This window comes from Carcharhinus amblyrhynchos, chromosome 30, assembly GCF_965287045.1.
Source record: "Carcharhinus amblyrhynchos chromosome 30, sCarAmb.v2.hapA, whole genome shotgun sequence".
Lineage (NCBI taxonomy): Eukaryota > Metazoa > Chordata > Chondrichthyes > Carcharhiniformes > Carcharhinidae > Carcharhinus > Carcharhinus amblyrhynchos.
Window position 1 is genome coordinate 18,419,811 of NC_137353.1, and position 15,705 is coordinate 18,435,515.

General features: G+C 41.8%; 1 protein-coding gene across 2 annotated transcripts in view; it reads right to left on the reverse strand.

The window, feature by feature from the left end:
• LOC145360197 (uncharacterized) overlaps positions 1 to 15,705 on the reverse strand; it is a 67,867-nt gene that overhangs the window by 14,599 nt on the left and 37,563 nt on the right. Inside the window, exons 8-11 of one of the 2 annotated variants that reach the window (XM_080215230.1) lie at positions 13,088 to 13,275; positions 3,839 to 4,019; positions 3,462 to 3,621; positions 2,136 to 2,326 (exon numbers count right to left, since the gene is read on the reverse strand). In XM_080215230.1, the coding sequence (XP_080071356.1) occupies positions 2,136 to 2,326; positions 3,462 to 3,621; positions 3,839 to 4,019; positions 13,088 to 13,275 (720 nt within the window). The remainder of the gene's footprint in view (positions 1 to 2,135; positions 2,327 to 3,461; positions 3,622 to 3,838; positions 4,020 to 13,087; positions 13,276 to 15,705) is intronic. The other variant, XM_080215231.1, reaches the window with a different exon arrangement.

Consider the following 15,705-nt stretch of genomic DNA (forward strand, 5'->3'; position numbering starts at 1 on the left):
TAATTCTTTCTGTATCACACATTCACCATCCTCCACAGAAATACATTGAACCATTTAGCCCAAATGATCCATGTCAGTGTTTATCCTCCATTTCACACTCTGATTCCCTCTTCCCATTCTGTTCTTCTATCCATAATAATCACTTTGAAAGCAAGGAAAGAAGCAAGACAGAAAAGAAAAACAAACATGCACTTATATTGCACCTTTCATGTCCTCAGGATGTCCCAAGTAGTTAACAGGCAGTAAAATACTTTTGAAGTGTAGTCATTGTTATAATGTGGGAAATGCAGCAGCCAATGTGCCCACATCAAATTCCTACAAACAGCTATGTGATAATGACTTATTAGTCTATTCTCTGTGACTGATTGAGGGATAAATATTGGTTATGGTTCTAGGAAGACCTTGCCTCAAGTATCATTGGATCTTTCACATCCACCTGACAGAGCAGACAGGGCGTCAGTTTAATGCCACTTCGAAAAAGACAGCACCTGTTACTATACTCTGCAGTTGCAATCAGGGAGGGGGACCCAATTGGTCTGGGCAGTGGGTGGGATAGCAGTACTACACTGGAGTGTCAGCCTACATTACTGAACGCAGACCTCTGGAATGGAACTTGAACCCACAAACTTCTAACTCATAGGCAAGACAGCTAACTATTGAGTCATGGCTGACACAGAGGAACTTGATGTGGATGTGCCGGCGTTGGACTGGGGTAAACACAGTAAAAAGTCTGGAGAGAACTCTCCATTCACCTGACGAAGAGGGAGTCCCCTCGAAAGCTTGTGGGTTTACTATCAAATAAATCGGTTGGACTAAAACCTGGTGTTGTCAGACTTTTTACAGAGGAACTTGTCATGGGTTCTAAAGAATGGTATTTTGTTCAGTAACTCAACAGCCTTCCATACTGAAGTGAAGGAAATATGCACTATGAACGGTGTGTACTGGACTGTAAGAGGGGAAGCTTCATAAGGAAATGCAGAGAGAGGCAATAAGGGAACTTAACAGCAAGGTAAGAACTTTTCTATAAATTTTAACTTTTATACATTCTTTTTAATTCATTCATGAGATGTAGGTGTCGCTAATTAGGCCAGCATTTATTGCACATCCTTATTTGCCTTTGAGAAGGTGGCGATAAGCTGCCTTCTTGAACCACTGCAGTCCATGTGGTTCAAGAAGGCCACAGGACAGTTAGGGAGGGAGTTCCAGGTTTTTTGACCCAGCAACAGTGAAGGAATGGCAATATATTTCCAAGATGTGTGACTTGGTGGGGAACTTGCAGATGGTGGTGTTCCCTTGAATCTGCTGTCTTTGTCCTTCTAGGTAGTGGAGGTCATGGATTCAGAGAGTTGAAACAGGAAGGCTGGTTTGGAGAAATGTTACAATTATTCATTTTTATCAATTTTTGTATTGTTTCTCTATTTCCAAGCTTCATAGTTCAATGTTTCATTTAACATATTGTCTCCAATTTACGCAACTATTGACGCTAAGCAAGGGGTAAAGTCAGTTGGAACCATTCCAGGTTGATCCCTGTGTGGAACATGGATGAACAGGAAACTGGAGGCTGTGGCTTCACAACCCTGGTGAAGCCGGAATTGGCTACAATCCTTGGCTAAGCACTTCCACAAGACCTGACAGCACCAAACACTAAGGGGAAATGTGATACAACAAATAGCATCCCTAACCTACATGGGTACAGACAATGCTCGTGTGGACCCAAGCTAGCTCCCACAGTCTATACACAGTCTGTGTCATGAGCTGCTTTTAGATGTAGTAGCTCTGCGACACTAAAATTAGCCTCACTCTCCCTGGATTGGCAATAGGAATGGAAGAAAAATACAAAGACAGGCCAGGTTCTCCCTTCTGATCATTGTCCAGCAGCTGTCACCCATGCATGGGAACAACTAGACTCAATTGTGATACCTATTATAGTTGAATTGTTCCCAAAATTCATAATCCAAGTCCACACAAAGAATGAATTTTCAAATGTTGGAAAGCAGCTGGTGTTTGTGGAACTCATACTCTAGCGAGAGTTCCTTCAGGAGAGATGATGAGGATAAGAGGAAACAAAATATATACCAACAGGAAAGAAGTGGGCAGCCAAAGATAGCAGAACATCAAAACGAACTCTCGTGTACCTTGCAAGCAGACACCGTTGGTGAAACCCGTCAACTCGGCGCATCTGTCGTAATCGGGCAACCCAGCATAGCAGATATTGTTCAAGCAGGTGCTTCTCCACATTGCGCTGAAGCCATTTTCCTGCTCTCTCTAGGTCAGCTCTATTGACTGGGATGGTTTCATGTAACCTGTGTTGTCGCAGCACAGTTCCCTACAAAATATCACAAATAATCAGTTACGCCATGTGTGTTTGGATTTCCATTTTATTTCACAAGTCTGAACTGAACATCAATGAAAGGCTTGGAAATATATTGTCATTTCTTCACTGTTGCTGGGTTAAAAAACCTGGAACTCCCTCCCTAACAGTGCTGTGGCTATATCTACGCCACATGGACTGCAGTGGTTCGAGAAAGCAGTGCACCGTCACCTTCTCAAGAGCAACTAAGGATGTACAATAAATGCTGGCCTAGCCAGTGACACCCATATCTCATGAATGAATAAAAATGTATAAAAGTTAAAACTTATGAAAAAGTTCTTATATTCTAATGAAAGAGCTCATATCCAGCAAGAAAACTAAGATGCCTTCAATGCATAGAGCAGTATATTAGTTACAGCAAGATTTAGATTGTGCTACAGTGTAATTCGAGAGTCACTTTCAGAAAAGTAAAAGAAATTGCAAAAGGGTTAGGAATGGGGCCAATAGGGGCGCTCTTTCGCAGAGAGGGCACAGTGGCAATGGACCAAGTGGAGTGAGGGAATTTGAAGAGCCATTTCAATAGCACTGCTGAAAGGTCCTCCCTGTCAGCATGATGAGTTCCTGGGCAACATTGTCCAACACAGAGTCAGGTACTGGACAGCTCAGTATCATAAAAGGCTACTCTAACCAGTGCCAGTGAACAGAGCTGACCTAGAGCGAGCAGGAAAATGGCTTCAGCGCAATGTGGAGAAGCACCTGCTTCAACAACATCTGCTATGCTGGGTTGCCCGATTACGACAGATGCGCCGAGTCGAGGGGTTTCACCAGTCTGTACTTAAATATCCATTTTGACATTTGCAGCAATGGATGCCTATGGAGGAGCCCGATCCAATATGGCAAGCACTACATGTTGAGTGTGAGGATTGATATGTCTGCCCATATTGAATATTTAGATGATTGTTTTATTTCTGAATACTCTGGTGCATCAGGATAACTTATATTTCAACTATTCACAAAAACACCAACAGTTTCAGAATGTGAAAGAAATGATAAGCTTCCTAGCCTCAAACTTTATTGCGTGGATGTTACTTGCTCAATCTATTAAGAAAACATCACAACTGGGAGTCTTAGGCACATTTATTCTATCTACCTGTTTCGGGAAGTTATCGTCAGACAATTCTTCTGTATCCAATAATGTGACAGTACTGTCCTGCTGAGCCAGGTGTTTGCTAAATCCCCACAGATGGGGTTGGGAGGATTCCTGAGGCCAGAATTGTGGAGTATCCTGTAACTGGCTCCATGTTGGTATCCTGCAAAACTCGTGGAATGCAAGGTCATCAATTCAGTGTCATAAATGCATGGAAATGCCTAGAAACCAATTCATTCTATGCACTTCCAAACTTAGCCTCTACAGCATTCTTAAACTCATCTGCTCTCTCTCCATGTCGAAACCGAAGTCCCTCCACATGCAAACACATCCTCGGTCATACCATCACCTAATCTCCATCCCATCACTCCAGATCATACCTAGTCAGCTGCAGGTTGCAAGTCTCCTTTCTCCAATCCTGGAGCTTCTTGTCAGGGCAGATATCGTCCAGTGATCGGGGTTCTTGCCATGATACCTGGACACTCTTCACTTCGACACAAGTCTCACTTACTCCATCCTGGATAAACACATCATCCTTCCCAGGCCTCCAACCGCCAACAGCTAAACAGAGACACATTGACCAATTTGAATGAAAGAACAAAGACCCTGAATTTACATTTGTGAGGTCAGTTCCTTTGTTTTGACATGTCAGGAGTTGGGGGGATGGAAGGAGGAGGTGAAAGGGTAAGGGAGGGAAGAAAGGGTGGGCTGTAGGAAGAGGACGAGGGGGAAGATAAGCAGTGGTGTGATGAAGGAGTAAGTTGGGAGAAGGAAAGCCTCCCTTTGCTCTCCACTGTCAGGAGCTCCACTGTAGGGAGCTTAGATTGTTCCTCAGTGCAGTATGCCCTTCTTTAAAATACAGTCTGTGCCAACTTCCAGGCAGCAAAGCAAAATTCAAACAAAGCAGCCCTAGGCAAGTCCAGCAATTCAATTATCAACAATGCAGGTCACTGCTACTCCAGCAAATTGCATCTCTTATATCCAGCAACTCAACCACCAATTCTTCCAACCTCCAACTGGGTACAAATCAAATTACAATCATCCCACATTCTGCACATGGTCACACAACATAAGTCAACAATTATCAAAAGGACAGGTTCTAAGGCTTCTGTAAATAGGCACACTCCAGAGGAGAATAGTTATGAGCTGTTATGATCTGGAACGCGCCATCTGAAAGTTGGTAAAATTGGATTCAATAATAACTTTCATAAGGGAATTAATTACATAAATACTTAAAAAGGAAAAAAATGCATAGCTATGGGATAGGATTGGGTAGTGAGGTTAATTGGATAGCTGACATAAAAGTATTTCTAAAAACATATAAAATAGAAGCAGGAGTCACCCATAAGGCCCCTCAAGTCTGCCCCACGAGCAGCACTGATATTCTGCCTCAGTTCTGTTTTCCCATCTGCTCCCATATCCTTTGATTCTCTGAGTGAACAAAAATGTGTTTGTCTCAGCTTAAATATATTCAATGATGAAGCATTCATAATTCTGGAGTAGAGAATTCTAAAAATTCACAGCTTTTTGAGTGAAGAGATTTCTCTTCATATCAGTCCTAACTGATCAATCCCCTTATTCTCAGACTGTGTTCTAAATTCTGCAGACACAGGTAACAACCTCCATGTCTACCCTGTAAAGGCCCTTCTGAATCCTATATGTTTCAATGAGATTACCTCTCATAGAATCATAGAATCCTACAGTGCAGAAAGAGGCCATTCAGCCCATCAAGTCTGTACCAACTACAAACCCACCCAGGCCCTATACCCATATCTCTACATATTTACACACTGAGCCCTCTAACCTATGCATCCCCGGACACTACGGGGCAATTTAGAATGGCAATCAACCTAGCTTGCACATCTTTGGACTGTGGGAGGAAATCGGAGAACCCGGAGGAAACCCACACAGAGAGAATGCACAAACTCCATGTCCAAAGATGTGCGGGTTAGGTTGATTGGTCATGCTAAAGTGACATTAGTGTTAGGGGGATTAGCAGGGTAAGTATGTGGGGTTACACGAATTGTAGTCAATGCAGACTCGATGGGCCAAATAGCCTTCTTCTGCACTGTCAGGATTCTACCTATGATTTATGGCCTCCAAGGTAAATATGTCCTTCCTTAGACAGGGAGATCAAAACTGCACAAAGTTCTCTAAATCCGTGTACAATTGTAACAATACTCTTTATTCTTATACTCCAATTCCCCTGAAATAAAGGTTAACATTCCATATCAGCATCTTAACTTATGGTGTTCCTTGTTCAAGCACACCCAAATTTCTCTGAAAAATCGACATTTACAGGTTTCATGCCTTGTAAAATATTTTACTTTTCTATTCTTATTACTAAAGTAAATAACCTTACAGACTAAAGTAAATAACCTTACATTTACCCACATTATACTCCATCTGCCACCGTGTTAGCCATTTACTTGACCTGCCTCTCTTTGCAATCTCTGTGTCCTCCTCACAGCTTACATTTCCCCCTGGCTTTGAATCATCAGCAAACTAGGTACATCTTTGTCACTTCATCCAGGTCAGTCATATAGGTTGTAACTAGCTGAAGCCACAGCATTAATCCTTGCAGCACCATAAGTCACTGCCTGAATAAAGTCAGCAATGTACTTTTGTAATGTAAGAAATGCAGCAGTTAATTTGTGCACAATAAGCTTCCAGAAACAGCCATGTAATAATGACTAAATAATCTAATTTTATGGTATTGACTAAGAAGTAAAATATTGGTTAAGACATTTGAGATAACTCCCCTGCTTTTCTTCAAACTTTTGTGATAGAGCCATATCTTCAAGAACTATATATTTTTTTAAAATTTGGAAGGACATTGCATTATGTGGACACTAGAAGCTGGCCTGGATTTTTTTTTAAAAGAGTCACAAGTTCATCTTGAACTGTTAACAAGCAAGCATTTTCTAAGAAATCACATTACTTCAGCTAAAGGGGCAAAGTTGCCGAGCTCATGCCTTCCTTTTATTGCCTGAAATACAGTGTGATTGTCAGACCATCCATTCTAAATCATCTGAAAATCCAGGCTCACAACCATCACTGAATCACTGCAGTATATGGTGCTAATCACCAGAGGGTATCAGTGAACTAGGTAAGTGTGTTGGAAAGGCTGTTAGATTCAACACTTCATAATTAATTTACATTCAATTGTTAGATTCATTGCAGATTCAGGTCAGAGCAACAGGTCCAGAACTACATGCTGCTAAAAACAGTTACTTGAATATTCTGGGCTTATAATGTTGACTGAAACCAAACAGAGTGTGCACAGTGAACAGAATGAGATCCATGCTGAATATATTCAAGGTTTGCTAATTAAATTACATAGAATTTAGCACACAGAAACAGGACCTTTGGCCCATATGGTATGTACTAGTGATTATGTTCCACATGAGCCTCTACTACCTAATTATTTCTGCACATCTATTCCTCTCTCTGTCATGTACCTATCTAGCTTCTCCTTGAATGCATCTGTGATAACACCCACAAGGTCCATGGGGAATCACTGATTGATCTCCCTGTGAGGCTCATTAAGTACGAGTTCCTCTGGTAACAGGCAGTGGCCTTCCAGTTGGAACTCATTACCTGAGTCTTTTATAAGGCAGGCCCAGGACTGAGCCTGTCCCAAGTGGGGACTAGTGTGTGTACACCACGGTCTGGATTTACTTTGCATTCTGTAATAAACTATATTCCTTTCCAGTTGGGCTTCCTGAGTCATTATAACATTAAAGCCATTTGCCCCCAACTACCCAAATAGTAACAAATTACATATTCTAACCACTCTGGAAAAAGAAGCTTCTCCCAATGTTACAATTTTTTTTGAAAATACTATTTCTAACTTTCCTGGATGGATTTTAAAAATAAACTGAAATCTTCTTAAGGCAATGGAGAACTTCCAGATGGCTAAAATATACAAGTCTGCAATCCACCAAGTGGAACAAGACCGACATTCAACCCTGAGGGAGCGTGAACAACATCATCTCCTGTTGGCTTTACATCATCCTGAAACTTCTCATAAGTTTCTGAAATGAGACATCAAAATGCCTACTCTAAAAACAATGACTGTAGCATGCATTGAGTAAAAGAATTTCCCCAGAACATGCAGCCAGTGAGGTGTTTTAGGAGATTGTTACCAAGCAGTAAAAGATCAGAGATTAGAATGCTGGACTGAAATAGGGTACAAAAAAAGCTGTTTACTCTCTCTCTTTCTCTCTCTCTCAAAGGTAAGGTGTTGGAATTGCAAAGTAACCATCCTGAGAGAAGAAATATACTACAAACCAAAATTTTTTGGTATTGAAACATAGAACTCTGCTCCATACAACTATACCTAGGAAGATATCTGAACAAAACAGCTGCAATGTGGAATAATTGCATCAAGACCAACCAAAGAACAGCTAACAGTATACCCCTTTATTTTATCTTCTTCATGAACTGAAAAAAATCCATAAGGCTATCCTTTTGTTCTGCCACGTATGCGTACATGCATATGTGTGTGTGTGGGGAGGCCCAGGGATTCAGTGCGACATATGGTGGCTACGAAATTATTTAATTTTTTTTCAAATGGGTAATACTTTCAATAAGCTTACCTTATTCTTTGTTTAACCAAAGGAAACCTGTCTGACTAATTCTTTGCAACCTTGAATTGTACACTGTGGACTCCTGCAATATTGGCAAAGCATGCCCTCTGTAAGTTCACAAAAAAACCCTGCTATAGTTAGACCTGGAGTGGTAGAGGAGTCATTTGTTGCCTTCTCCTGAGATTGTATCATCTGCATATCCTATTTGTTATTAACTATCTTATAATGAACTGTTTCTCCCCATACAGCGAGTGCATTCTCAGAAGAGATGAATGGTATAAAGGTAGGAGAATGTGTCATCTACAACATCCTTAAGGTGGAAACTGTAATAATAACAACAAATGAAGAAGACTTGCAAAAATTAATCAATACGGTTGCCAAGTGGCTTATATTCAACTGCAAGAAAACATGCAGTGTGGCAGTGACAAGGAAAAAGGAAATCCAAAGTTATTGGAAGCAAGTTAGAACACTTCAATCACTTCAACTATCTAGGAAGCACAGTGACAAGCCAGAAGTGCATTTGCAAAATTAAGCAACAATCTAAGATTCTGGAAAGTTTCCTGCAGACTGGAAAATAGCAAATGCAACCTCATTATTTAAGAAGAGGGAGAATGAAAAACTACAGACCTATTGATTTGACATTAGTCATAGGGGAAATGTTAGAAATCATTATAAAGGCGTGATCGCTGGACATTTAGAAAAGAATGGTAAATTGGGCAGAGTAAACAGGGATTTATGGATAGGAAATCATGTTTGATAAACTTGTTGGAGTTTTTTGAGGAAATTACTTGTAGCATTGATAAAGGAGAATTAGTGAATGTGGCATTTTTGGATTTTCTGAAGGTTTTTGATAAGGTCCACATAGGAGGTTAGTAAATAAAATTAGAATCATGTGATCATGTAAACCACAATGAAGCAGATGAGTGGCACAATTGCATCTGGAAACTGGCAGTTGTCGGCGTTGAGTACTGAGACAGTTGCAGCAATGCCATCGTTGTGGGGGATGCTGGTGTAGAGCGCCAAGACATCCATTGTGATGAGCAGTCCCCTGGTTCAACTGCTCCACCCGTGCTGAGTTTCTGTAGGAAGTCCGAAGTGTCACGACAAAAGCTGGGGGTTCTTTGTACAATGGGTTTCAGGATTACAACTCATCCGCTTCATCCTGGACCACAATGTCTTCACCTTCAACAACCAGTTCTTCATTCAGACACACAGAACAGCCATGGGGACCAAATTCGCACCTCAATATGCCAACATCTTCATGCACAGGCTCAAACAAGACTTCTTCACCGCACAGGGCCTTCAACTGATGCTATACACTAGACACATCGATGACATTTTCTTCCTTGGACTCATGGTGAACAATCACTGAAACAACTATATGATGACATCAACAAGGTCCATCCCACCATCAGACTCACCATGGACTATTCTCCGCAATCGGTTGCATTCTTGGACACACACATCTCCATCAAGGACGGTCACCTCAGCACCTCACTGTACCGCAAGCCCACAGATAACCTCACGATGCTCCACTTCTCCAACTTCCATCCTAAACACATTAAAGAAGCCATCCCCTGAGGACAAGCCCTCCGTATACACAGGATCTGCTCACATGAGGACGATCGCAACTGACACCTCCAGACACTGAAAAATGCCCTCATAAGAACAGGATATGGCGCTCGACTCATTGATCAACAGTTCCGATGTGCCACAGCGAAAAACCGCATCAACCTCCTCAGAAGACAAACACGGGACACAGTGCACAGAGTACCCTTCGTTGTCCAGTACTTCCCCAGAGTGGAGAAGCTACCACATCTATTCCGGAGTCTTCAACATATCATTGATGAAGACGAATATCTCGCCAGGGCCAACCCCACACCCCCACTTCTTGCCTTCAAATAACCGCACAACCTCAAACAGACCATTGTCCGCAGCAAACTACCCAGCCTTCAGGAGAACAGTGACCACAACACCACACAACCCTGCCACAGCAACCTCTGCAAGACATGCCAGATCATCGACATGGATGACATCATCTCATGTGAGAACACCATCCACCAGGTACACGGCACATACTCTTGCAACTCAGCCAACACTGTCTACCTAATACGCTGCAGGAAAGGATGTTCCCAAGCATGGTACACTGGGGAGACCATACAGACGCTACAACAACAGATGAATGAACACCCCTCGACAATCACCAGGCAAGACTGTTCCCTTCCTGTTGGCGAACACTTCAGCGGTCACAGGCATTCAGTCTCTGATCTTCAGGCAAACGTTCTCCAAGGTGGCCTTCACGACACACGACAGCGCAGAGTCGCTGAGCAGAAACTGATAGCCAAGTTCCGCATACACGAGGACGGCCTCAACCAGGACCTTGGGTTCATGTCACACTATCTGTAACCCCCATGACTTGCCTGAACTTGCAACATCTCACTTATTGTCCTGTCTGGAGACAATACACATCTCTTTAACCTATGTTTAATGCTATCTCCACTCACATTGTCTGCACCTTTAAGACTTGAATAGCAGATTAGCTGTAAAGACTCGCATTCTAATCAGTATTCTATAAACTGTGTGTGCCTTTATATGCCCTGTTTCTGAACAGAACTCTCCACTCACCTGAAGGAACAGCGTTCCGGAAGCTTGTGGCGCTTACTATCAAGTAAACCTGTTGGACTTTAACCTGGTGTTGTGAGATTTCTTACTGTGTTTACCCCAGTCCAACGCCGGCATCTCCACATCAGGATATTCCTTGCCCTTCTCCTTTCTAGATAACCAATGACAGCTGTTCCTTTGTGTCTATTTAGAGTATGGCAACCAGGATTATGCACATTATTTTAAGTATGCTCTAATCAAAGTCATACATGTTTAACATAACCTCTGCTTTTCAATTCTATTCCTCTAGAAATGAAGCTTTTGGTTTGCATTTTAAAGCCTTATAAACCTGTATTGCTACTTTTAATGATGTGTATCTATGTGTAGTCCTTGATCTCTTTCATCCTTCACCCTATTTACACCATTTCCCAGGAATTCCAGAAAAGTCTGTGGCTTCCTTATTCCTTGTATGAAAATGCGCCACCTCATGCTTATCTATTTTGAAAATAATTTGCCAATGACATGCCCATTCTGCAAGTTCATGAACATGATCTTTTATTTTTTGCCATTTTACATACACTTGCCCCCCCAATTTGGTTTGATGCAAATATATGCAAATTAAAATTAGCAAATTAGTAGCGACAGCTGGTTTTCCTTGACTATGTTATCCTCTGCGGCAGTAACGTACTGACAATAGGTGAAAACGTGGTGGCATTAAGTCAATCCATCAAAAAGAGAAAGACTTGTTCCCGTTTCTAAAAAAAATTCTGCTCATACATGGGTCTTTCACTACATTAACGATGAACATTCAAATTGCTGTCACATTAATGGGCAGCCATCAGTAACTTAAAACACCAATTCCAGGAGGAAAGAAGACCTTTTATGGGTTCATCGAGGAAACAAGAAACTCCAAAGTCCTGAGCACACATAACTAGGAGCAGGAGTAGACCATCTGGCCCCTCGAGCCTGCTCCTCCATTCAATAAGATCATGGCTGATCTTTTTGTGGACTCAGCTCCACTTACGTCTGCTCACCATATCCTTAATTCTTTTACTGTTCAAAAATTTATCTATCCTTGCCTTCAAAACATTTAAAGAGGTAGCCTCAATTGCTTTCACTGGGCAGGGAATTCCACAGATTCACAACCCTTTGTGTAAAGAAGTTCCTCTTCAATTCAGTCCTAAATCTGCTCCCCCTTATTTTAAGGCCATGCCCCCTTGTTCAAACTTCACCTGCCAGTGGAAACAACATCCCTGCTTCTACCTTATCTATTCTCTTCATAATCTTATCTGTTCTTATAAGATTTCCTCATTCTTCTGAATTCGAAGAGTATCGCCCCAGTTTACTCAGTCTCTCTTCATAACCCAACTCTGTCAACTCCAGAATCAACTTGGCAAATCTCCTTAGTACCCCTTCCGGTGCTAGTATATCCTTTCTCAAGTGAGACTAAAACTGTACACAGTACACTAGGTAGGCCTCACCAGCACCTTACACAGCTGCAACATAACCTCGTCGTTTTTAAACTCTATCCCTCTAGCAATAAAGGACAAAATTCCATTTGCTTTCTTAATTACTTGATGCATCTGCAAACCAATTTTTTGTGATTCATGCAGAAGGACACCCAGGTCCCCCTGCACGGCAGCATGTTGCAATTTTTTAAATAATAGTCTATTTTGCTGCTATTCCTACCAAAATGGATTACCTCACATTTATCAACATTGTACTCCATCTGCCAGACCTTTGCCCACTCACTTAGACTATCTATATCCCTTTGCAGACTTTCAGCGTCCTCTGCACATTTTGCTCTGCCACTCATCTTAGTGCCATCTGCGATTTTGACACACTACACTTGGTCCTCAACTACAAATCATCTATGTAAATCATAAACAATCGCAGTTCCAACACTGATCCCTGAGGCACACCATTAGTCACTGATCGCCAACCAGAAAAACAACCATTTACCCTCACTCTTCCCTTTCTGTTAGTCAATCGAAACCAACTTCTCGGTGAATATAAAGAGAATGCCCCACTATCAGAGGTGCTGTCTTTTGGGTGAAAGGTCAAAGTGAGGCCCCGTCTACCTTCTCAGATGGATTTAAAGTTCACTTGGACCATTCAAAGACCTGGGGTGTTCTCCCCAGTACCTGGCCAAAACGTATTCCACAGCAGACATCTCTGAAACAGATTATCTGTTCATTATTGCACTGCTGCTGGTGGAGTTTTGCTGTGTCCTACATTAGTCAAGTGACCACACTTCAATGATACTAAATTGGCTGCAAAGCAGTTTGGGACATCCCAAGGTGATGAAGGGCACTTTAACAATGCAGGTTATACAATTTTTAAAACTCATTAAAATTGCACGAACAAACTTGCAGCTGTGCAACACCATTAGCATGGTGTTACAAATGGGCAAGTGATTTCTTTAAATATCCAAACCTGTAGTTTGCTGACATGTTTGTGTGCAGCACAATTGAAAAAGATGCACTTTCTCTCCATGTTTTAGCTGTAACATCGTGCGCCACTGCAGGAAGTAACTCCGCAAACTCACTACGTGCCTCCTTTCTAGAGCTTGCTGGCAGGTAATCTTTCGTCCAACAAACCACGCCCATGCATCAAGGCAACCACTGGGAACAAAAACACACAAAATACAGATCAGTGCCATGGTGGCACGAAGATAGCACACACAGCATGTCTAAATATGAAAAATCATTTGACATTTTATTGCATCACAGCAATTTCACTTAACCCTAAGTAATTCATGTAAATCCCAACAGCTTCATACAGTGCGCCGCCCTCCACACTGAGGGACAATTACACAAGCAAAATAGATTGCAGGTACAAGAGTTACCACATGCAGACAGCACCATCTCCTGTCTTCCTCCTGCCCTCAGCAAAACATTTCTGCTGCCCTCGGTAATGATATGGAGATGCCGGTGTTGGACTGGAGTAAACACAGTAAGAAGTCTCAAAACACCAGGTTAAAGTCCAACAAGTTTTATTTGATAGTAAACCCACTAGCTTTTGGGGTTTGCCCCATCATCAGGTGAGGTTCAGAGGACATTTGGGTGTTTTCTGTCCTCGTTTTGTCCTCCCCACCGCTCCTGAAAGCACTGAGAGATTGATTTCCTGGGTGCTGGTTATCCTCCCTAAATGTGGTTCTTCATGTGAACCTTGACTGAGTGTCAAAAGAGTAACTGACATCAGAATTGAGCTTAACCCTGCCCTACACCAGATGCCAGCACAAGTTGGCTTTCTAGCAGCAATCAGTGGACAGTTACCAGAAGTGGAAACTTTCTCCTAGTCTAGGGCAGCTGAGGCCAGTGGTAGGATTCCTAGCATCGTCCAGCTGAGATCAATTTACTCAACACCAAATGGAGATGGAATCTGGAACCTTTTGTCCTAGCTGGTTCAAGAGTTTTGATTGAGTAATACAGGAGAAAGTGTTTCCAGTGGCACAAGTTAGACTGGTAACCAGAAGGCAAAGATTTACAGTAATTGGCAAAATTAACCAGGGGCAAGATGGGAAAAAGAATTTCCACTGCAAGTTGTGATGATCTGTAATGCACTGCTTCAACAGGTAGCAGAAGCAGATTTGATAATAAAATTCAAGGATAAGTACTTGAAGGGAAAAATTCACAAGGCCTGAGGAAAGATCAGGAAAGTGGATTTAAGTTTATAGCTCTTTCAAAGAGCCAGCACAGCCTCATGAGCTGAATAGCTTCTGTCTGGGCTGTGTCGCTTTACGCCTGGGAAACTGTATCTATTGTGTGTATAATACAGCAATCTATTGTGTGTGTAATTGTCCCTCAGTGTGGGGTTGTGGCGCACTGTATAGAGTGAGGCTGCTGGTATTTACATGAATTACTTGGGGTTAAGTGCTTGTACAAACTAAGCACTGGACAGCATTGAACTGATGCAGGTCACGGATTATACCAAGTATTTCTTTGCTTCAGCATATGCCATCACGGGGCTAGAATGGATCTCACCTCACCCAATCATTTCCCTTCCTGAAGATTTCCTTTCCAAAGAAACTTTGAGGAAGGGAGGGAAAAGCTAGGAAAATCTCAAACAGTAAATCAGTAATTATTGCATATAAGTTACTATACTGTTATAGAAAAAATCAATTAGAATCAATCCACTCGCGTTGAACTCTTGCCTACAGCTCAAACACTTACAATTGCAACAGTCTGCAGTTGTCTCCAGTGGGCAATGAATGGATTATTAGTGTTCCCTTTTGTGAAGATGCTGAGCATTAAGCATTGCCAACAGTATCTTCTTCCCCACCAGAAGCCATACCTCTGTTGTACATTCAGCTTGTTCCTGGGGGGCAGGCTTCAAGAGTAGCTGTAAGGGATTTATAGAAACTCATTCATGAGAGGCCAGCAGTGAAGTGAAACTTCAGTCAAAGTAAGGAGACACCAACAATTGCTTAAAAAGCCCATTTCGCTTCATTGCGCTCTCAGGATACCAATCTCACCTGCCTATGTGTCCCTGTCCTTTTCATCCTGTGTGCTCAGAGACAGCTCTCCCAATCTTTTACTACGTGGAGCCTGAAACCAGTACACAGCTGTCTTTCTGTGAAGGGTGGGCAAGGGAAAGGAGAAATATTGAAGAATTATGATTGGAGTCAGCGATCCTAAAAATCACTGACTCTTTACAATCAGTTATCATTCTGGGCCAATATTATAAGTCAACCTCTTTAAGACTATAATATTCTGGCATCTGTGAAGAACAATGATTTCACTGAAGCACGAAAATACAATTTGGGCATTGTTTCTAGCTTATTTGATGGACAAAGACCAATATGTGCCACTTTTTGCAGTACTTCTGTAAAACGGTGGTTGTTGATCCAGAAAAATACATGGTCTAAATGTTTTCTCTTAACCTTCTTGTTATCTGCAACTGACAAAGAAAAGTATGATACAAAGTTTTATTTACAATATCATTTTTGAAGTCCCCTAAATATAAAACTACTACAGTGTGATCCATGAAAGAAATCGTAAGATTTGCATAGCTTCATTTCTACAAAAAGAGTTGAGATAACTATGATAATA